This window comes from Octopus bimaculoides, chromosome 9 (genome assembly GCF_046866305.1).
Source record: "Octopus bimaculoides isolate indiv1 chromosome 9, ASM4686630v1, whole genome shotgun sequence".
Taxonomy (NCBI): Eukaryota; Metazoa; Mollusca; class Cephalopoda; order Octopoda; family Octopodidae; genus Octopus; species Octopus bimaculoides.
In genome coordinates this window covers 33931464-33955643 of record NC_142936.1, presented here as the reverse complement: position 1 = coordinate 33955643, position 24180 = coordinate 33931464, and the positions used below count along the sequence as shown (strand labels likewise).

The following is a 24180-nucleotide window of genomic DNA, read 5'->3' as shown; positions in this document are numbered from 1 at the left end:
AAATACCCCTTGCACCCTGTATATATATGTATGTATATATGTGTGTCTATATATATAAATATGTATGTGTGTATGTATGTATCTATGTGTGTATATATATGTGTGTGTGTATGTATGTATGTATATGTTTGTATGTATATATATATGCACATGTATGTATATGTATGTGTGTATGTATGTATGTATATGTATGTGTGTATGTATGTATATATGTATGTGTGTATGTATATATGTATGTGTATGTATGCATATATGTATGTATATGTATGTACAGGGCGGGGCAGAGAGGGCTGACGCTTTTGAAATGGCTATTACTCAGTCCCAGGGGGAGGTACATATGTTTCACAGGTACCACTTGGTCTGTGGTGTCTTAGCATTTTTTTTTCTTTTCAGGTGAAGCCATGATGCTGTGGACAATAGAGCATTGTGTATTTGCCTACAACAGTTACGTGAAGAATAACGAGTCTGTGACAGCAGTTCAGCATGAGTTTCAGCACCACTTCAGCAATCATTGAAATTAGGATGTTCCCACCTGTAACACAATCTTACATTGGGTGTATGCACTTTATACACAATGTACATTAATGAACAGGAGGCTGGTGGGGGGCATGGATGGTACAGACCCTGGAAAATGTAGAACACATCAGACAAGCTTTGATACGGAGTCCAAATCACTGCTCGGAGGCATTTCACAGAACTTGGCATTGGTAATCGTTCAGTAAGGTGTATTTTGCATGGAGACATGCATTTCCACCCGTACAAATTGGTCATTGGGCAACAGTTGAAACCATGGGCCTATGCACAGCAGGTTAACTTCACATGTCAGATGGCCACCTCAGTCCCTTGATTTGTCCATGTGTGATTATTTCTTGTGGGGAAACCTCAAGGCACATGTGTATGCGCATAAGCACCATACATAGGACGATTTGAAGGAAGCCATTCACATGGAAGTCGCCCAAATTGACAGGGCAATGCTGGAGAGAGTGGAGGCCAACTTCTAAGAACGCCTTCAGAAATGCATCAATGAAAACAGACACCACATGATGGATGCTGTTTTCTACATTTGATTGTGACAAATGCTAATCCAGTATGAACACATTCATGTCAGTAAAATTTGTTGTGTGTATACACACACACACACACACACACACACACACACACATATATAGGCAATGGTTATTGCCGACTCTGCTGTGATGCAACTATCATCACCATGTACAAGAAAGGGGACTAAGAGGATTGCAACAACTATCGGGTCATGTCACTCCTGAGTATTGCATGCAATCCTACTCAATCGCCTCCTCATCCTTGTAGAAGATGTCCTCCCTGAGTCTCAGTGTGGTTTTCGACCCTCTTGAGGCACAATCGACATGATCTTTTGTGCCTGCCAACTTCAGAAGTGTCAAGAACAACATCTGCCTGCAATGTTCATCTTCTGGGATCTAAAGAAAGCCTTTGACAAGGTTGCCCGTCTTGCAATGTGGGCCATCCTTGCTTGGTTTGGATGTCCGGACGACTTCATTGCTCTGGTCTGCTCCTTTCATGACGGCGTGGTGGGTAGGGTATGCCATCAAAATGCCCTCACAGACCCGTTTCTCATCACTGGAGGTCTTAAGCAAGGTTGCGTCCTGTTTCTTTTCGTACATGGCCACCATGTTCAACAAAATTCCACTAGACTTGCCTTCCATCAACATGCACAAATGCTTGGATGGTGGACTCTTCAATCTCACATGTCTCCATGCAAAGACGAGGACCTCTGCCATCTCAGTCCATCAAATGCAGTATGCCGATGATCATGCCACTCCAAGCTGGGCCCCAGATGGCCTACAAAGGATGGCCGATCTTTACAATTCATCTTCTGAATGCTTCAGGATGCAGGTAAACACATTAAAGACCAAGACCCTGATCCAGCCTGCATCAAGCCAGAACAGGACACCCGTGAACATTAGCATCAACGGCCAACCCCTAGAAGAGGTTGAACACTTCTCATACCTTGGGAGTATCCTTTTGAAGACCCCCATGTGTGCAAAGGACATGGAGAACCAGATCAGGGCAGCCCACTCTGCTTTCAGTAGACTCAGCTGTGTATTCTTCAGTCATGCACTGACCATCTGGACAAAGATCATGGTCTTCCGTGCCATTGTTCTGTCAACTCTTCTCTATGCTTGTGAGACTAGGACGCTGTACCACCGTGACTTCATGTACCTTGAATGCTTTCAGCAATCCAAGGTATGACAGATCCTCAATATTCAATAGGAAGATCACATTACCAACAACGAGGTTCTTCGTCATCGTCTCTACTGGGCAGGTCACGTCCAGCTCTCTTGTCTCCTGAGGATTATGCTCCACAGAGAACTTGCAATTGAAACAAGACCCAGAGGAGGTCCAAAATTCCGTTTTAAAGACCATCTCAAATGGACCCTGGCTTAAACTTAAATCCAACCATCATCATGGGAACAGATTGCCATGGATAGGATAGCCTGGAGTACTGCTATCCACAATGGAGCCAGCTCCTTCGAGCAGAACAGACAACAGAATGAGGAGGTAAAATACTGGAGAAGAAAGGAATGTCTTCAATATCCTTGACCCACACCAACCATGCTATATGAATTCTGCCCACATACTCTTACACACTGACTTGGACTCCAAAGTCACATTCAGCACAAACATCTGCCAAGGAGACTGGATAAACTGACGAACCCAATGTTCGGATACAAGCTGGCGCCAACAATATATATATATATATATATATATATATATTAGTTTATGTATATATTAATATTATCTCAGTTTTAAAAAAACCTTTGACAATGTAAATATGTTAATAGTTACCAGAGGTATATACATATATATACACACATATGCATATATATATGCATATCTATGTGTTTTGTTTAAGATTATAAAAATATTAAGATTAATAACACTGATTTGAAGCTAAGAATGTAAACATGATAAATGAAACACCATTACCCTGTGATATATTAATATTCTGATGTTAGCGCTAATCAATGGAAGAACGAGGTACAGAATGAGGTATATATATATATATATATATATATATATATATATACTATCTTAAAAGCTACACTCTGTGTAGACTTTTAAGCCACCTCCTGCAGAGGGCTACTTGGGCCTGCAGCCCAAAACTAAATGGAAATAATAATAAAGCATTTATTAGTATTCTACCTTCTCAGATTTATATCACAGAGTATCACATTTGGAGAATTTTGTGCCACTGTGACATTTGAAGATCACTGTAAACTAGCAGGTTAAACAATATTTTGGGCTTTATCATTTGGTGTGAGTATGAAGAGATTGTTCCCATTTCCAACTCTGGAACAACCAACATAGAACTGACCATGGGAAAAAGCACTGCTGCATGAGGTGAAGTCCAACAGTTTTCAGTAATTATCTTTGGCTCTTGTTAATTGACTTTGCAAAACTAACTCTTACAGGAAATTGAAGTTTCTTGAATTTAAAGGGTATGTCTACTGGAATCAGTAGAATTCTTGGAATAAACACATTTTCTCCATTTCCTTGTGCAGTGTGGATTGTTACTTCCAAAAGATGTGGGTGCATTTGCCTGACAATCAGTCTTGTTCCATTGCACAGCTTTGGAGGATCCAGATTTCTCAAAAGTATGATGGGAACACCTTTCTTCTTCAATGTCAGTTTGTGAGATGGCATTCCAGGATCCAAAGAGTTAAGAAACTCTCTCTCTCTCTCTCTCTCTCTCTCTCTCTCTCTCTCTCTGTGCATACATGACAGTATAAGCGCCCTGAGAGAAAAGTTGGATTTAAGAAGCACCAGCTGTGGTGTGCAAGAGAGACAACTGCACTGGTATGGTCATGTGTTGCAAATGGATGAGGACAGCTGTGTGTAAAAGTGTCACACCCTAGCAGTTGAGGGAACCCGTGGAAGAGGTAGACCCAGGAAGACCTGGGATGAGGTGGTGAAGCACGACCTTCCTCACCGAGGCAATAACTAATGACCAAGACCTTCGGAGATATACTGTGCTTGAGAAGACCTGGCAAGCCAAGCGAGACCATAACCCGTGGCCTATGCCCGTGGTGTATAACCAGCCCACGTATGAGTACCCTTCATTCATTGGACAATAAACTTTTCTTCCGAAGACCTGTTGAGGCAAGTGAAATCAAAATCACTGATGTGGCCGATGGCAGTACCACCTGATTGGCACCCGTGCCAGTGGGACGTTAAAAGCACCATCTGAGTGTAATCGTTGCCAGGGCCACTAACTGGCACCTGTGCCAGTGGTATGTAAAAACCACCATTTGAGTGTGATCATTGCCAGCATCGCCTTACTGGCCCCTGTGCGGGTGGCATGTGAAAAACAACATTCAAGCGTGGTCGTTGCCAGTGCCACCTGACTGGCACCTGTGCAGGTGGCATGTAAAAAACACCATTTGAGTGTGGTTGTTGCCAGTACTGCCTGACTGGCCCTCGTGCTGGTGGCACGTAAAAGCACCCACTACACTCTTGGAGTGGTTGGAGTTAGGAAGGGCATGCAGCTGTAGAAACTTTGCCAGATCAGATTGGAGCCTGGCGCAGCCTTCTGGGTTGCCAGTCCTCAGTCAAACCGTCCAATGATGATGATGATGATGATGATGATGATATATATATATATATATATATATATATATATATATATATATATATATATATATATATATATATTCTTTTACTCGTTTCAGTCATTTGACTGCAGCTATGCTGGAGCACTGCCTTTAATTGAACAAATCGACCCCAGGACTTATTCTTTGTAATCCTAGTACTTATTCTATTGGTGTCTTTTTGCTGAACTGCTTAGTGACGGGGACGCAAACACACCAACATTGGGTGTCAAGAAATGGTGGAGGGAAAAAGAGACACATATACATGTATATATATATATATATATATATATATATATACACACGACGGGCTTCTTTCAGTTTCTGCCTACCAAATCCACTCATAAGGCTTTGGTCAGCCCATGGCTATAGCAGAAGACACTTGCCCAAGGTGCCATGCAAAGGAACTGAACTCGGAACCATGTGGTTGGGAAGCAAGCTTCTTACCACCCAGCCACTCCTGCGCCTATATATATTTATATATATATATTGTGGCTTTGTGTCTGTGTTTGTTCCCTACCACCACTTGATAACTGGTGTTGGTGTGTTTATGTTCACGTAACTTAGCAGTTCAGTAAAAGAGGCCAATAGAAAAAGAACAAGGCACAAAAAAAGAAAAAAAACTGGTGTCGATTTGTTCAATTAAAATTCTTCAACGTGATGCCCCAGTGTGGTTGCAGTCTGATTACTGAAAAAGATAAAAGAAGCACCAAATTTCTCAGTAAAACTTTAAGCTAAGGGAAGTAACTCTTGTTCACCTATGCCAATAATGCTATGGCGCTGAAGCCTCTCGTGGTCACTTTACCTGCTAGAAGTAGCAACTCAAATACTTTTAAATCAGATCCTAATGATTGATATTCAAGAACCAGATGAAGAACAGATTTTCAATATCAGTATCATCCTGATTTCAAAAAATTATAATATGTCTATGTAGAGCAAATTTTTTTTTTTAGACAGACACAGAATTTTGCTTTTATTTATATATATATATATATATATGTGTGTGTGTGTGTAGATGTATACATGTATACATACATTTATATGTGTTTATGTGTATCTATACACACACACACATGCATGCATAAGCATGTATATCCAAAATTAATTGAAATTTTTGTAATATATCATCTCTTTTTATAGCTCAGTGAAGAACTGAACTCATTGTAGTCTTATTCTCCTGATACTTCTACAGCTGTCTCACTAGGTAGGTAACATCTGTGGTACCCTTCCCAGGTGCAAAACCAAATCACATCTCTTCTACTTTTATTCTGTTCCTAATCAATTGGGCTATAATTCTCTTTGTATATATATTAAATATGTATATGTGTCTTATATATAATATACTAGAACGTTTGTTGCCTATCATATGTTGTATAACTTTGAATGTATACTTTTGTCATGATGTGTAATGTCAAGAAATATGGCATACATACAATATAATTTTACTTTTATCAAATTTGCCATTCTCTTTGCTTTCTTTTTCTTTCCTGTGCTAAAGTTCATTGTTGTTCTTGCTTGTTTCTTCCATTTTCTGGTTTTATGAATCAATTGAAAACAGTTTATACATTCATATGAGTGATGCTCATTTCACTTGATAATATGGTCTAAGTCTTGTAAATCTGTGCTTGTAGTTGTTATAGAAGCTGTTTAGATTTTTTTTATTGTTAATAAAACAGTAATTCCTGTTAATGGAAATGGAAAACAAATTTTGAAAGAAGGGTAAAATGTTTACAGGTTTTATTTTTGCTACTTTCCTTGTTCAGTATTCTAAAATTGATAAATTTTACATGTTATAACACAGTATTTGCTGCTATTAAATCACATGACATCCCCATTCCTTCTGAGAGACTACATAGAAACATTCTCAGAGACCACTTAGAAACATTCTGCAATCCTGGAATGTCTACAAAAATCTAAATTTATTTTTGTACATTACTGACTAAAAGAAGTTTTAGATTAAAATAGCCATCAGTGTATCATAATGTAAATGCATCGCAAAAAGTAGATTTACTGCTCTATTTGTCTGGAGATAATATCTCTTATAGAAGTGCTGTGTTTAAAAACACAATACATTTTGGAGGTAGATGAAAATTGTTCTGGCCTTATGAGAATGCTAGGCTAGGTGGATGTACTTTACTGCCTTGTTGAGCAATGTCAGTAACTTGTTTTAATCTACTACTACATCTGTGATGCAAATGACTTTATCTACAATACTAACTTCAGGATACCACCCAGCCACCTAATCATCTATGAATCTGGTAGGAACACAAGCCAGAGAAACAAATCAATCTGGAAAGACCCATCAAACAGTCAGAAGTTTAGAGAAATTCTAGTGGAAGCATTTGATGAAAAGGAGTTAGAGACATTAGCATAGAGGACAACAGGAAATTCCTATGGGACAACGTCCTCGGGGCTACAGACCAAATCTATGGTTTGTGCAAAGTACTGGTCAGATGAAGATTAACATGGTGGAACAGTGATGCAGACAGAGCTAAAAAAAAAGTAAAATATAGGCTTAGAAAGACTGAAAAAAATGGTGGCAGCAGAGAATTGTATCAGGTAGTCAGAAGAGAGGCTAGGCAACAGGTTTACATTGCAAAGGGAGAAGCAGAAAGTATGAGATTTGCCAATGTCTTGGAGTATAAAGGATCACAGTGTGAGATGTTCTGAATTGTAAGAGTGTATACCAGACAGAATAAAGATGTTGTGGGTGAGAAGTGTATGGTGATGGATAATAGTACACTTACCCCTAGTAATTTTGAAAAAAAAGAGGTATGATAGTGCTACAATAAAACATGAAGAATGCCTGGGAGAAAGAGGGTTTTCTCAATGCGGACTCAACTAAGGGATCTTAGTTGATAGCAGTTTGATAGATAAAGCAAAGAAAGATATGAAGGTAGGAAAAGCCCCTGGACCATTAAGAATCACTACTGAGATGCTTAAAATATCTAGTGGAGAGGACATGGCCTAGTTACCCATATATTTAATCAAGTTGTATAAGAAGGTGTCTTATCCAATGGTTGGTGTAGCAGCTCTAGTCAGCTATTACAAGGGTAAAGGAGATGCCTTAGATGCAGAGGTATCATATTAGTGGTCCAGGTCATGAAAGATATTTGTGAGTTATAAGCCACTTAATTTTGATCAGAGTTAGACCAGATGAGATGCAGGTTTGTGTGTGTATGAGTGTGTATGCACAGGCATGCACCAGTGAGAAGTACTACTAGTGCTCTCTTGTACGATAACTGCAGGAAAAGTATTTTGCTAAAAGTAAACCTTTGTACTTGAAACTTATTGACTTGGAGAAAGACTTTGACGGAGTCCCTTGTTCTGTGATGTGGTAGTCTCTGAGGAAGTTAGAAGTAGATGAATGGCTTTTGAGAGCCATAAAGTCATGTACAGGGTCCTCTACAAGTAGAATAATGAATGTAGTGTGCTGGCAGGAGTTCACCAGGGTTGGTTCTCAGTTTCCTCTTATTCATCATAGGCCTCCAAGCCATAGCATAAGAATTTAAGACCAGATGTCCTTGGGAACTACCTATTCTATATTGATGAACTAGTTCTTAAAGTAGAATCTGTAGTAGAATTAGAAAAGAAATTCCAGATGAGGAAGCAAAACCTGGAATCAAAGGATCTTAAAGTTAACTTTGCAAAGATGAAAGTTCTAATATGCGAGTAAATAGATAGGACTCTCTTTCTGCGGGTATATGTAAGAAATGTACAGGCAGGAATTCCAAGCAGTGTACCCAATGCAAGCTATGGACACAAAGAAATGCAGTGGAATCACAGTAAGATTAATGATATTACTAATAATTTCTTATTTAGGCACAAAGCTAGAAATTTGGGTGAGTGGTTTAGTTGATCATATCAATCCCTGTTCTTGACTAGTAATTTATCTTATGAATCTTGGAAGGATTGATAAGGATTTGAATTCAGAACATAAAAAATTGAAACAAATACAAGGCACACTGTTCAATGCTTTAAAGATTCTGCTCATCCATTTATGTAGTCCACAGTATCTTTACTAAAAGGAAAATAATTATGCATTGTATTCATACTTTTGTTTAGGGCATTAACAACAAAACTTATTTTAGTGTTTGTAATTGAAAACTGGTTGTGAAGTTGACTCACCAACATCTGTTGAATTTCATATAAATTCCTCATTTTTAATGATGTCTTTATAGTTATAATTGAAGCTTTGTTTTTTCTTTTTATCTTCAGTTATAAATACATCAGGATGTCACTGAAGCCAAGGAAGGTTGACTTTAATGCTACCTGGCAAATCCTGTTAGAGACAGTACGTGGAGTGATAACCTGTGGACAAGTTGCCAGGTCAATATGGAATGATCGGTTTTCATATCCTTCAACAATTATTACTTATTTAATTATTACTTCTTTTTTTTTAGTATGCAGGTAAGGCTCTATTTAGCATATTATATACTTCATGGTATGTTTACACACATTAGTTACGTAGAAACAATATTTTCTCGATATATTTTCTAATAATACAAAATACATTCCAGATTAAATATTTCTTTAAATTATATAACAAAATAAAAGGAGTATATTAGATGTATCCTTATTTGTTTAATAATATGTTTTGTATTAATCCAAAGTTCTTGATAAACTAAGTAAAAGCAGTTTATACCTTACTTTTCAGAAAAATTTGCCTTGAACTTAGGGAGAAACAAATTATGCTTGTTATGATTATTTAGTTAAATTTAGTAGTAAATTACAATTAGTAAACTTGGGTCCTATGTTAATTTTATTTTTTGTTACCAGGTTTTGTCTTTCATTTTTCAATGGTTGTCAGTAGTTTAGCATAGTATTTAAACATTCAGCTCCTGTTCAACTAATCATTCTACTATGGTAGTAGTTGAATAATATTCTTAAGGCTGTAATTTTAACATTTTTGAAGAGGACTGGTCCCTAGCTACATTTTGGCATTAAAAAAATTGAGATTTGGTCAAGCTGAAAAAGGTTTATGTCAAAATTTGTAGCAACATTATAGGAGAGTAAGTAACGCCACTAGTCAAGTTTAGATCTAAATATCTTTTTATTTTAAAAGAAAAATATATTTATCTTAGCTTTAATGATAAAAGAAAGCATGAAGATTTTCATAGTTTTTGTCCCCTACAACAAAAATTTGTATAAAAAAAGTTGTGATGTAAAATATCACGAAAAAAATATAAGTAAGGCAAAAAAATTGGATTCAAGTATAAATAACTTTTATATTTTAAAAACAACCGATATTTTAATTAAGCTTAAATGGTAGAGCTCAATTCGAGGAATTTCATGGTATCAATCTCATGCAATGAAGTTCTAAAAGAAAAAGTTATTAGTATTTGTTTCTCTAATTTGAGGGTGATAATATTATTCCATACTTTTTTATTCTAAGTGGACTTTTTATATATGCCACCAGCATCATTGAGGTAAGGAAAAAAATTATCAATGACACTGCAAGGAATTTCATAGTTTTCGTCTAATTATATTAAATATTTTTATATTGTTTTTGTATTTCAATTAAAAAATAAAATTTACACACACATAAATCATTCACATTCATAATTTCATTGACAATCTACATTCGTATTTTAATCAGTTGCCAGTTAATTGCTCAATTTTTCATTTTTTGTCTCCCTTCTTACTAGGCTTGTTGTTGGAGGCACAATGGCCCAGTGGTTAGGGCAGTGGACTCACAGTTGTAGGATCACGGTTTCAGTTCCCAGACAGGGCATTGTGAGTGTTTATTGAGTGAAAACACCTAAAGCTCCTGGTGGCTCCAGCAGGGGTGGGTGGGGGTGGCGAACCCCACTGTACACTTTCACCACAACTTTCTTTCTCCCCAGCCTTGTCACACTCTGTGTCACGCTGAATCTCCCTGAGAATTACATTAAGGATACAAGTGTCTGTGGAATGCTCAGCCAGTTGCACATTAATTTCATAAGCAGGTTGTTCCGTTGATCGGATCAAATGGAACCTTTGTTGTCATAACCGATGGAGTGCCACAACTAGGCTTCTTACTATATAGCTCATAGTACGATTTCTTCTGCAATTTATAAAAAGTTTTTTTTTATCTTGAAAATATTCTTTATATTAGAATTAGTTTCTTGATTAATTTTTATTAAGAGTATATTTTTAAGATGAATTATCACATTTTTTTTTGCACGTTTATTTTTTTGTTGTAATTTGTTTCAATATAATTGTAGTAGAACGACCGTGCGAACCAAAGGAGAATGGCAACGTGTGGAAACAGGCTCCTTTTAACGTGTCACACGGTCGACACAAAACATGTAATTTAACATAAGAGGGCTCGCATGTGAGATGCAAGCAAGTGCCAGCAAGGAACGAGAGAGAGACAACCATTAGATATATAAAGAGTAGGTTTTATTAGGGTAGTCAACTGTGTGTTTGTGTGTGCGTGCATGCGGCAATATAAGTAATACAATACATAAGACAGGCTGTTGTATGAACAATAGTAGGTATACATAATATGTGTTTGTGTGTGAATGAGAAATACAGAGCATGGAATAAGTGTCTGTAACATAGACTATAAGAGTCTTGAACACAAAGATAAGAAAGTACCAGTTCATAGAAGAGTTATGCAGTAGGTAGAATGTCCGTACACAAGAGGTCGTGGCCAAAAAGCAGAGCTGAGGTGTCACATGTGTGTGAAGTTGAGCGTTGATGCTGCGACCGGTTACTTAGTACAGAAGATTCTCACAGGTTGTTCTGGCTGTTATTTTCGAGGTGGAAACAATCCACACAAACAGTGTTGAGATGGAACCGCGGTTGCTGTTGGTACGTGTACTCTGGTGGTGGTGTTGGCGCTTGCGACGGAACTGTAGAAGACAGTAGATTGGTGGTGTTGACGTCGTCACTGGAAACTGGCTGGTTGGTGTGTGGTCAAATGACCAGACCTGTGAGAGGTCTGAAATCAAAGACAAACTGGCGTGGATGAAGCAGGGCTATTTATAGATAAAACAGGGGCTCCACAAACAGCAGGAAAACACTCTCTCACGTGACCTTAACTGAAGGCCACGATTGGTTGATATGCACCCTGGCGCGAAACAGAACTGTTGACAAATGCCGCGCAAATAAGAGCCAATCAGGGTGATGGACACAGCGGTCCAAACAGCTGAAGGCTAGATGTTAGCCGCTACGTTATCATTCGTAAATAAATACCCGAGAGAGAGGTTTCACTACATAATAATTATATATTAACACAAAACAAGCACTCAGTTTTTTTATAATAAATACTGCTTGCATGCTTTAATTTTGCTGTTACTCATTATTGGTGGGGTAGAATTGAATCCGGGGCCTGGGATTAATAAAAAGGATAATAATAATAATAATAATAATAATAATAAGACTAAAACAATACCTATTGTCATAGGTGCCCTGGGAATGACAGCGAAACGGGCTGATTACTACCTAGCTCAGATACCAGGAAACCCTAAAATGGCTGAAGTTCAAAAGATAGTGCTCATGGGAACTGCCCATATCCTACGTAAAATTGTGTCTATGTGATCTCAAATTTTAAAACAAACACACAATTTTCTTATGGTTTCTTAAACATTCTCTAGAACAACACTATGTACAAATCCAAATATATGGTACCCTAGGCATAACACCTACATGAACTTCTAACTTGTTGTCTTTTGAGGTCTCTGGGTGAGACTTGAATCCAACTTGTACAAATGCAAAGCAAAAGTCAAACATAAAAAAATAATAATAATAATAATAATAAGGTGGGGGGGGGAGGTAATCAATTGGACGAAGAAGAAATGAAGAAAAAAAAACATGCTGAAGCTCAAATTAAATATAGAAGAAAAAATTGACATATTATTAATTAGCATAATAGCATAGCTTGGAAAAAACATGGATTACATGGAAAAATGTAAGCAAGAGAAATAATATTCTTAAACTTATAAACCTGGAAAAGTACAGGATAAGTTATTAAACTTGGAAAAGTTAAGGACAACTTATTACATCTGGTAAAATACAGAATAAGAAAATTTTTACTTCAAATATTGCAGCTAAGGATAAAATTTGAATATTAAAAATCATTTGACTTCAATTTACAACGTAACAGTATAATTAAAAAAGGTACGATCATTTTGGTAAAATATCGACACACTAGAATACTCAAAAAATGAGATCCAAAAGTACCAATATAACTAAAGTTTTATGCAAAGTAAATAGTATATATGGTAGGCAAATTCATTATGTAAAAATGTGAAAAAATGTGAAGACTTAGGCAATAACTGAAGCAAATTTTACTGTGAATTTGTTGTTATAGGTAGATTTTACTGTAATATATAACTAATTTATTGTACTAACTAATTATGTACTACTATTATTTTTTATAACCTATTTTCAACTTTCTAATTATTAATTAAATTAATATTCTAATTAATAATTAAAAAAATATTTCTATTGAATTATTTATTATTTTTAATAGAAGTAACAAGTAATAACAAATAGAAGTAATAACTTACATTATTTATATTCGACGGATATTTGTCCTCATCTTGTTTGTTGTTAATACAATGTTTCGGCTGATATACCCTCCAGCCTTTAAGAACAAACAAGATGAGGACAAATATCCGTCGAATGTAAATAATATACATAATTCCTCATCTCTTAAATATAGAACTGAAGTAATAACTTGTAATAAAATTTTTAGTTTTAATAAAAGCTAATATTTTCTAAATCTAAATATTTTATTTGAAATTTTATCCTTAGCTGCAATGTTTTAAAGTAGAAATTTTCTTGTTCTGTATTTTTGTCCTGTACTTTTCCAGGTTTATAAATTTAAGAATATTATTTCTCTTGCTCGCATTTTTCCATGTAATACAAGAGTCCTTCCCATTAGATATTTTTTTTTGCACTAGATCTTTATAAAGTTTTCTGTTATTTCTTTTTATAAGATAATCAGAAGAAATGGTGGGGGCCTATAAGTTTGGAGGCCCTCACAAGATACTGAAATTAATGTAGTTGATGTTCAGCTTGTAAAATTGTAGATCAGTATATGTTGGATAAGTAAGGCAGCGAGCTGGCAGAAATGTTAGCACACCAGGTGAAATGCTTAGCAGTATTTCATCTGACTATACGCTCTGAGTTCAAACTCCGCTGAGGTCGACTTTGCCTTTCATCCTTTTGGGGTCAATAAATTAAGTACCAGTTGCATTCTGGGGTTGATCTAATCAACTGGCCCCCCCTCCCCCAAAATTTCAGGTCTTGTGCCTAGAGTAGAAAAGAATATATGTTGGAAAAGTGTGTGTGTGTGCATGCATGCATATGTATATATTCAAATTGTACAATAGAACTCTAGATAAAAATTTTTATCTATATGACATACTAATGTATGTATGTAACTGAAAAGTTAGAGGCTGCAGTGGGCATCTCATGAAAGATTCCTTTAAAGACACTGTGTTAAAAACACAATGTACATCAGAGGTAGACAAAGCAAAAAATCATCCTGGAAGCAACTGTGAAAGTGGATTTCACCATTTTTTCCACTTGTCAATGTTATGCACTTCCAACACAAAGTCTCCTCAGTCAGTCTGAAATATAGAGAAATGTTGAATAAACAATGCATTGGCCTAGCAAAGAGATTGCTAGGCTGAATAAAATCAAATTATGTAATAGAAACAGCTCTAGATTTAAATGTTTATGCATATGGCATATTTAACATGTTAAATATGCCATATGCGTAAACAGAGGCAGCAGTGGTCATCTGGAAAAAAGATTCCTTTATAGATGTAGTGTTTTAAAGAACACAATAAGCTTCAAAGAGATAGTTCTGGTTTGAATTTAACTGTAGAGAAGTTCACTTATAAAAATATTTTGGTATTAGTCATTGATTTGTAACCTGTAATGAAAGGAAACATTGGTTATTGATCCATACAATTTTCCATCCTTTGCATGCATGATTCACTTAAAGTCATTCCATTCTTGATTGTTGCAATCAAAATAAGAAAAGGAGGAGAAGAAAGAAATAAGGAATAGCAAGTATATTAATGTATGTCCTCATTATGAGTTGTGCTTTACAATTAATTATTTCTCTTCACATATTTAACAAATGATTTACAGTGCTTCATATGTACATAAATGGCAAACTTGCCTATTCCCCTTGTATGTTTTGGCAGAATTAATACTGTTCCAATTCATCTTCAGTTTAACTCCTTTATATTTTAAACTAAGTATATATTCCATGAGATAGGTAGAAACCTAAGTTCACAATTAACATCTGTATGCATTTTTAAGAAGGTTTATTGTTGATTGAATGTGATTCTTATTAGCTATTACAAATTTGCAATCATGTGTCAATATTCAAATCCTACTAGAGTCATTTCATTTGGCGGTCATCACACAAAATTAAACAAAGTTAAACATCTTTATTATTAGATAAATAATCAACATCATTTTTACATTATTACTATTATTGATTTACATTATTACTATTATTATGATAAAAGTGTGTTTTATCATTCCCATAACATTTACACTTTATCTTGAATAATCATGCTCTTGGCATTACCATTTTTTTTTCTGATAATTAATAAGAGCATTTGAACTTGGCATTCATTATAAACTGATAAAATATTTATTATTCTTTCACTGTTATAATCATCTCTGTAGTATTTTTATATATTTAAATAAACTGATCCAACATGAGTTAAATACCATAAGGTTTAAAGTGTCTTGTTACCAGCTTATGTGACAAGAAAAAATTATCAGATATCTTATTGAGCCTCTCATACTACTGTATATATATTAGATAGTGTTGCATATAACATTTTTCTTAGTGGTTGTGAGGTTAAGGTGTAAGACTACTGGCTTCATGGTTACAGTTGTCGTATTGTACCCCTAGGAAAAGCACATAACTGTTTATCTCAGTTTGTCTTGTTGAGAAAAAAAAATCGCTTCTACTTCTTAGTTCTTAACTGAAAAGGCATCTTTCTGTACAAGAAACTTGTAAATGGCCAAATCTGATGAAACTGTGTTCATCACGAATGGAATAAACGTTAAGTACAATTTAATATTCAGTCTTAGATCTTTGACACTATTTAATGTAAACATAAATAGCATATATATTAGTTTTAAGCTATTTTGAAAGAATTACATTTGAAAAATATAAACAAACCCTGTTTTGCATGTCTGGCATTCAAACTGGAAAAACCTAACTGCCATATTGGTATTTGTTCTCAGAAAGGAAGTTGCATTTTTTTCTTAGCTTCATTATTTCCTCTTTCTTTTTATATCAATCATCAAAAATTATTATAAGTGTTAATGACTTTAAAGCTATTTGTTTTTCCTATTGAATCTTTAAGGAAATGTATTAGCATTAATCTATTTCACTGTTAATCTGATGAAAAATATAACACTATGACTTTTTATGTAACAAAACCATTCTGAAGACTATTCCTTAACTAATTCCACTGATGTCTATGCTCTCTGTGTTGCTGTGCCTGAGTCTTACTCTGACCGTTTGTATGAAGAAATAAAAAATTTTGCAGAAAATCATGTTGAATGTCTTTATAAGGTAAGAGGTTGTACTTTGAGTTTTGTATAGTTCTTGCCATTTGTTGTTGAGTAAATCTAGCCACCTTTATTTGATGAACAAACCTGTGGGTATAGCAGTTTTGTTGAACTTCATTGTTTGATTAGTGTTCTTAATATGGTACCACATTTTTATGTCCTGATGTGCTCAGAATCAGGACTTAAAAATCAGTGTCTCAATTGTAAAGTTGGTAAAAATTCACAAGAGAAATTTAGCTGTTATATTGAATAGCTGAAAGAGTTATATAAAAGTTCCAGCTTTGGTTCATATTCCCTTGCTATCTTGAATTATATAATATTGTGAGATTTGCTTTTATCTTTTACTTCTTTCAGTCACTATACTGCAGCCATGCTGGGGCACTGCCTTGAAGAATTTTAGTTGAGCGGATCAACACTAGTACTTATTTTTTTAGGCCTGGCACTTATTCTGTCAGTCTCTTTCACCAAACTGCTAAGTTACAGGGGACATACACAGGTTGTTAAGTGGTGGTGGAGGACAGCATAAACACAAAGGCCTGCACACGCATACACACATATACAGGGTGTCCCAGAAAGATTTACCCATTGATAATTCTTAATTATTCAAAATAAACTTAAGGTAGGATAATGAAATATGGCATACATGTTCTAATGTAAATTGTCAATCCATTGCAGTAATTACATTTCAAAATGACCACCTTTCACCTTGATCATAGCCTGCAAAAAAGTGGTCACTGAGTTGCATGAGCACCGTACCACCTCTACATCTAACTTGACACATGAAAACACACAGGCTTTCTTCAGATCTGACACATTTAAATAGGAGTAAGCAGAAACATTACTCTCAGAGATTTAGAGACGTATTACTCAAAGCTTTTGATGAAATAGAAAGGGACATAGCATCACATGATGTGGAAGACAACAGGAGGTTCCTACGAGATAACCTGTTGAGGGCTACTGACCAGATCTGTGGATGGTGCAAAGGCCCCTCTCGACCCAAGGTAACGTGGTGGTGGAACAATGTAGTTGACAGGGCCATTAGGGAAAAGAAACAGGCATGGAAGGACTGGAAGAACGGTGGTAGCAGGGAATTATATCAGATTGCCGGAAGGGAGGCTAGGAGCCAGGTTTACTTAGCCAGAGGGGAAGCAGATAAGAACAAAAATTTGTTAATGTTCTGTGCCGTGAGGAGCAAATACTTGAAGTGTTTCATGTTGCAAGACAGCGTGTGAGAGAGAATCATGATGTCATAGGAGAGAAATGTGTCTGCATGGATTATGGTTCACTTGCACTAGACAAGGCTGCAAAGAGAGAGACTTGGAGACGCCACTATGAAAGGTTGCTAAATGAAGAGAATGAATGGGAGAAAGAGAGTCTGCTGAATGTCGACCCAACAGAGGGACCAGCTATCCAAATTGACTGTACCTTGGTAGATAAAGCAATTAAGGGTATGAAGACAGAGGAGGCTCCCAGCCCACCAAGAATCACTGCAGAAATGCTTAAAATATCTGTCGGTGTTGGCTATAGTCTAGTCACCTGTATAGTCAATCAGGTGATACATGAAGGAGTCATACTCTATGACTGGTGTAGCAGCACCATAGTCAACTGCTACAAAGGTAAAGGTGATGCATTAGATATGAATAATTACAGAGATATCAAGTTGTTGGATCAGGTAATGAAAGTCACGGAGAATGTCATAGCCCAACTAAGTAGAGAGAGAGTTAGTTTAGATGAGATGCAGTTTGGGTTTGTGCCAGGGAAAAGCACCACTGATGCTATATTTCTGGTAAGACAGCTGCAGGAGAAATACCTAGCCAAAGATGAACCTTTGTACATGGTATTCATTGACATGGAGAAAGCTTTTGACAAGTCCCTCGTTCCCTTATCTGGTGGTCATGAGAGCTGTACAAGCCATGTACAAGGATGCTGTCAGTAAGGTGAGGGCTGGCAACGAGTATAGTGAAGAATTCTAGGTAGGGGTCCACCAAGGATCAGTCCTCAGCCCCCTCTTATTCATCATAGTCCTCCAGGCAGTAACAGAAGAATTCAAGACAGGATGCCCCTGGGAGCTCCTCTATGCTGATGACATTGCTTTAATAGCTGAGTCACTAGCAGAACTAGAGAAGTTTCAGGTGTGGAAGCAAGGTCTAGAATCAAAGGGCCTTAGAGTCAATCTAGAAAAAAACCAAAGTCTTAATAAGTAGGAAGGCAAACAAATTACAAATGCCTTCAGGTAGATGGCCTTGCTCGATCTGTAGAAAAGGCATAGAAACTCCATAAGATGTACCCATAAGAGGTACACATAAGAGGTGCAGCAATATCAAAGGAAGGCTAACTGGGAAGATAGTTTTTGTGTGTGGCAAATGCTCAGGGGCAATAAACACCGAAAATATGCAGAAAACAGCTTCCATCACATGCCAGGGGGAAAAGCTAGAAGTAGTTGATAGCTTCTGTTACCTAGGTGACCAAGTCAGTAGTCGGGGTGAATTCTCCCACAAGTGTAGATGCTAGAATAAGAATAGCCTGGGCAAAGTTCAGAGAGCTCCTACCTCTGCTGGTGACAAAGTGCCTCTCACTCTGAGAAAAAGGTAGACTTTATGACGCATGTGTGCGAACAGTTTTGCTACATGACTGTGAAACATGGGCCATGACTGCTGAGGCTTTGTGTAAGTTTGCAAGGAATGAAGCTAGTATGCTCCGCTGGATGTGTAAGGTCAGTGTGCATACACAACAGAGTGTAAGTGCCCTGAGAGAAAAGTTGGGCATAAGAAGCATCAGATGTGGTGTGCAAGAGAGACGACTGCACTGGTATGGGCATATGGATGAGGACAGTTGTGTGAAAATGTGTCACACCGTAGCAGTAGAGGGAACCTGTGGAAGAGGTAGACCCAGGAAGACCTGGGATGAGGTGGTGAAGCATGGCCGTTGAATGTTGGGCCTCACAGAGGTGACGACAAGTGACTAAAACCTTTGGAGATATGCAGTGCTTGAGAAGATCTGGCAAGCCAAGTGAGACCGTAACCATGGCTTATGCCTGTGCAGCATAATCGGTCCATTTAAGAGTACCCTTCAATCATTGAGCAGTAAACTGCGCTTGTGAAGACCTGGTGAAGTCATTGTCATGGCTGATGACAGTACCGCCTGATTGGCACCTGTGCCAGTGGCACATAAAAAGCACCAATTGAGCGTGGTCAATGCCAGTGCAGCCTGATTGGCATGTAAAAAGCACCATTTGAGCGTGATTGTTGCCAGTGTCACTTGACTGGCTCCTGTGCTTGTGGCATGTAAAAAGCACCATTCGAGCATGGTTGATGCCAGTTCCGACTGACTGGCTCCAGTGCCGGTGGCATATAAAAAGCACCATTCAAACATGATCATTGCCAGTTTCACCTGACTGGCTCCATGCTGGTGGCATGTAAAATGTACCATTCAAGCATGGTTGATGCCAGTACTGCCTGACTGGCTTTCATGCCTGTGGCATGTAAAAAGTACCCACTACACTCCTGGAGTAGTTGGCATTAGGGAGGGCATCTAGCTGTAGAAACTTTGTCAGATCAGATTGGAGCCTGGTACAGCCTTGTGGCTTGCCAGCCCTCAGTCAAACCGTCCAATCCATGCCAGCATGGAAAGTGGACGTTAAATGACGATGATGATGATGATGATGATGATGATGAACCAGATAGCAAAGTCCATTGAAATACTCTTTGCACTACCCCTGTGTCAAATTGGATGTGTGGGCCGGAGCCCTGTTTTGAGTGAAGATGTAACGGTCACCAAAGGTTTCTCTGACCTAGAATAACACTTTCTCATTCAACATTTCCACATAAACTTTGCTGTTGACCTTGATGCCAGCATTGATGAAGATCAAAGGAGACTTGGACCTATCTTTGCAGCTGTGGCCCATACCATGAGTGAAGCTGGTTTCTGTTGGTGTAAATGACTCCTGCTACTTTCGAGCAAGTCTCCTGCATTACATGTATAAAGCCTATCATTCTGCCTGTTGGTAACTGCTTCCATGGTGAGGATCTTCTCATTGGACCAAATTAACACTTTGTTAGCAGTGCACTTCATCTTAGCTAACATGGTTTCACCCCTATCTAGCTGTTTCTTCTTGGAAGCTGCTGAAATTAACTGCCAGAATTGTTTCTTGTATGCAATTGGCTTTGAATCCTCTTTAAAAATCCTGTGCGTTGACAATTTCGAAATAGCAAGAGCTTTTGCAGTTTTTCTTGCACTCCTGTAGGTATTTCAGTTCATTTACTCCACAACTGTAACTGTTTGTTTGGTATGAATTGATTGTTTCCTACCAAGAATTGGATTGTTAGAGGAAGTAGCAGGCTCCATATATCGTTTCCAGGTATTGAACACTGTTTTACGGCACACATTCAACTGTTTTGTTATATCCTTTTTGCTCACTCCAGCTGTTTTCAAAGCGACAATCTGGTCATGCTTTGCTTTTGATGCTATGTTTGTTTACAAACCTATTACGAATGAATGAAACAATAGATTCATGAACAAAAGACATATACAAATCTTTATGTAGAATGTAGATAATATTTGAAGTCTCTCTGAGACCATTGAACTTGATGCTATTAATGTTCCATTTAAATTGCTGGAGATCAATACCGGCAAGAAAGACATTAGCAGGGAGAACATCCTAAAGGGTTGATGTTCTGGGGAGGAAGGACTGAACATAGTGGTCAATGTCAGGTGGACACAACAAGTGTGATAATAGGGAGATGAGCTGGTTGGGGTGTGAGTGGTGGAGGTATAAGATAGTCAACTCTGAGGAATAGAGGCCATTATAATGGCAATATAAAAGACAATGGAGACAGCACTTCTGTAGTCTGAGTCTTGAGCATATCCATTAGTAATTAAATGCCAATCAGTCGAGTGGCTTTTCTCTGAATTCATGTCCAGGATGTTGGTGTGTGTAGTAGCAGCATTGTTCTAGATGTGGGAGTATTACTCATTTGTGAATCTAATGTAAGCATGGTAGAGTGTCAGCAGCTGCTGAGGCCTGAACTGATATTCGTTAGGAAGAGTTTTAAACATGGGTAAATCTTTCTAGGACATCCTGTACACAATGGGCTTCTTTCAGTTTTCGTCTATCAAAGCTTTTCACAAGGCTTTGGTTTGCCCAAGGCTATAGTAGAAGACACTTGCCTAAGATGCTATGCAGTGGGACTGAACCTGAAACTGGTTGGGAAGTAAACTTCTTACCACACAACCACACCTGTGCCTATGTTAATTTTATAATGCTTTCTTTTTTTCTTGTTTTTTTTTAATATATCTTTTGCTACAGTTCATAAGATACTGTATTCTAGCATTTTGTTTTATCTAGCAATTCATATGTAGCTTCTTAATGTTTTAATATATCTGTTTCTATACTTATGGTGATAATTACAATTGTTTGCTTGATTTGTACTACAGTACAATATTTTAAGCAAATATAAGGTGGCAAGCTGGCAGATTTGTTCACGTGCTGGGCAAAATGCTTAGTTGCATTTCGTCTGCCTTTAAGTTTTAAGTTCAAATTCTGCTGAGGTCAACTTTGCCTTTCGTCCCTTTTAAGTACCAGCTGAGTACTGGGGTTGGTGTAATCAACTTACTGGCCTTGCTGCTAAAATTTGAAGCCAATATTTTAAGTAAATATACTAAGTCAAAGGAGTAGAGCAAAAGATGGGAGATTTTGAAGAATATATAATGATAATAATTTTAGTTAAAATTATCAGCATGAGAGCTGCAGCTATTATCAAATAACTGACAGTTCATATATCCTCACAAGTGCTTTACTATTTCCTTACCAAATATAGTAATTCTTACAGTACTGCAAGTAACTGAAACTGTCATTGGTTCCTGAACCATATGTAACCACAATTTAAAAAACTGGGGTTACACACTTTTCTGTGCGAGAAATCAAGATTAGTATTATTTTAAAAAGTACTTTCTGACAAATGACTTCCTATTTGCACCATGTGCATTTGTATCTGTTGGACATTTTGGGATTTTTTTTCTTGTTTCAATTTTCAAGTATTATGGCAGATATACCTCAAGCAGTGAGTTGAAATTCAGTGATATTATTTATTAATGATTTATTTGTTGTTGTCTATTTATTGATTTAATGATTTAATTAGAATAAGAGAGCTTGGACTTGAAGTAAATAATCAGACAGATACTTCAGTGTCATCTATACACACCAGCAATCTAAATGATATCAAGATTTATTAATTTTGAGTTGGAGTGGATTGATCACATAATCATTGTGTTAATGCTTTCATTTGTGGTGTTGGCCCTCAAAAAATTTTCAACTTAGAAGTAAAGTCTGTGGTACATTTTCTTCAACTTTTTCCTGAAGAGATTTTTGTTGTTGTTGTTGATGATGATGATGATGAGTGATAAAATTACATGATATATGCATCAACAGAGCAACACCACAATGAAGGAGATGAAGGCATATCACTGAATATTTTTTCAAATACAAGTTGTGCAGCTTCACAACCACATTCACAATGTATATCAGCATTTGTTACATCTCATTAAGTTCCATCCAAATTCATGGAATAGTTATATTTGTACGATTTTTATACTGGAATAAATGCATTTTCATCAAAATTGCTTCTTTCTAACCAGATTGGGAGATTTTCATTGAGAAATTCTTACACAAATTTATGAATTAAATAAAATAGGGGCTGAGAAAATATAGCTAATATTTTGTGATTTTACATACTGCTAGTAAAGAATGAAAATAAGGATGGTAAGGCATGTTGACACAACAGTGTGTTGATGATGTTCTGTTATATTGTTTTCTTTAATACTGTCACAGTTTACTCTAAGATTATAAGCTTCTCTGTCCTTCTTATTAATTTTAGACTGTTCGAAATGATAGCAACATATTATCAGCATACCACAAACATTGGCAAGAATACAGTCAAGGATCCATATATTTGAACCAACTTTTTGGGTAAGTTTAATAAAAACAATATAATCTCACCAATTTTTATTTAATCCTTTGTACTGATTGAGCAAGTTACAGGCTTTGATATGAGATGAGAATAACTCAGTATCAAGTATTGTGATCCAATTACATCAAAATCAGTGTCTTCCTGTTGTCATCTCCATTTATTCTCCTAGATGTAGACATCCCAAAATATTTTGGAGCAAGACTGTTAAGTAACTCTGCTTTACAGTAGATACACCATGTTGTATGAGGTAACTAAAAGAGTTGGCAACAGGAAGGACATGAGGTCATAAAGCTGTTATTGAAAACCTACCCAACCCACGCCAACATGGAAAAACAGGTGTAAAATGATACGAACTAGTAATGATTAATAATATCTTTACATGGAATTAATTATTTTGTATGTTTTATGGTACGTATTATGTAAATTTCCTTTATTGCAAATCTTTAACATTGAATGATTTATTCTGGATATTGTCTGATGTATGTAAAATATTTAACTGAAAAAGAGTATATATAGTTCTGATGGTGCCTAAACTCAGTGCTACAATTCTTTGGTTATCACACCCATAGTCTTTTGTTTCTTTTTTAACTAAGGAAGTAAAAGGAAGGAGCAGGCAGTACCCATGACATCTGAGACCATTGAACTTGATGCTATTAATGTTCCATTTAAATTGCTGGAGATCAATACCGGCAAGAAAGACATTAGCAGGGAGAACATCCTAAAGGGTTGATGTTCTGGGGAGGAAGGACTGAACATAGTGGTCAATGTCAGGTGGACACAACAAGTGTGATAATAGGGAGATGAGCTGGTTGGGGTGTGAGTGGTGGAGGTATAAGATAGTCAACTCTGAGGAATAGAGGCCATTATAATGGCAATATAAAAGACAATGGAGACAGCACTTCTGTAGTCTGAGTCTTGAGCATATCCATTAGTAATTAAATGCCAATCAGTCGAGTGGCTTTTCTCTGAATTCATGTCCAGGATGTTGGTGTGTGTAATAGCAGCACTGTTCTAGATGTGGGAGTATTACTTATTTG

The 24180-nt window shown here is 36.8% G+C and overlaps 1 protein-coding gene across 4 annotated transcripts in view; it reads left to right on the top strand.

The window, feature by feature from the left end:
• The window catches only part of LOC106883347 (cullin-2), a 145837-nt gene that overhangs the window by 40383 nt on the left and 81274 nt on the right, over positions 1 to 24180 (top strand). For 2 of the 4 annotated variants that reach the window (XM_052970571.2, XM_052970573.2), the window contains 4 exons: positions 5775 to 5838; positions 8853 to 8987; positions 16080 to 16182; positions 23051 to 23142. In XM_052970571.2, coding sequence (XP_052826531.1) covers positions 8869 to 8987; positions 16080 to 16182; positions 23051 to 23142 — 314 coding nt within the window. In that variant the 5' untranslated portion in view covers positions 5775 to 5838; positions 8853 to 8868. The remainder of the gene's footprint in view (positions 1 to 5774; positions 5839 to 8852; positions 8988 to 16079; positions 16183 to 23050; positions 23143 to 24180) is intronic. The other 2 variants (XM_052970572.2, XM_052970574.2) reach the window with 1 other exon arrangement.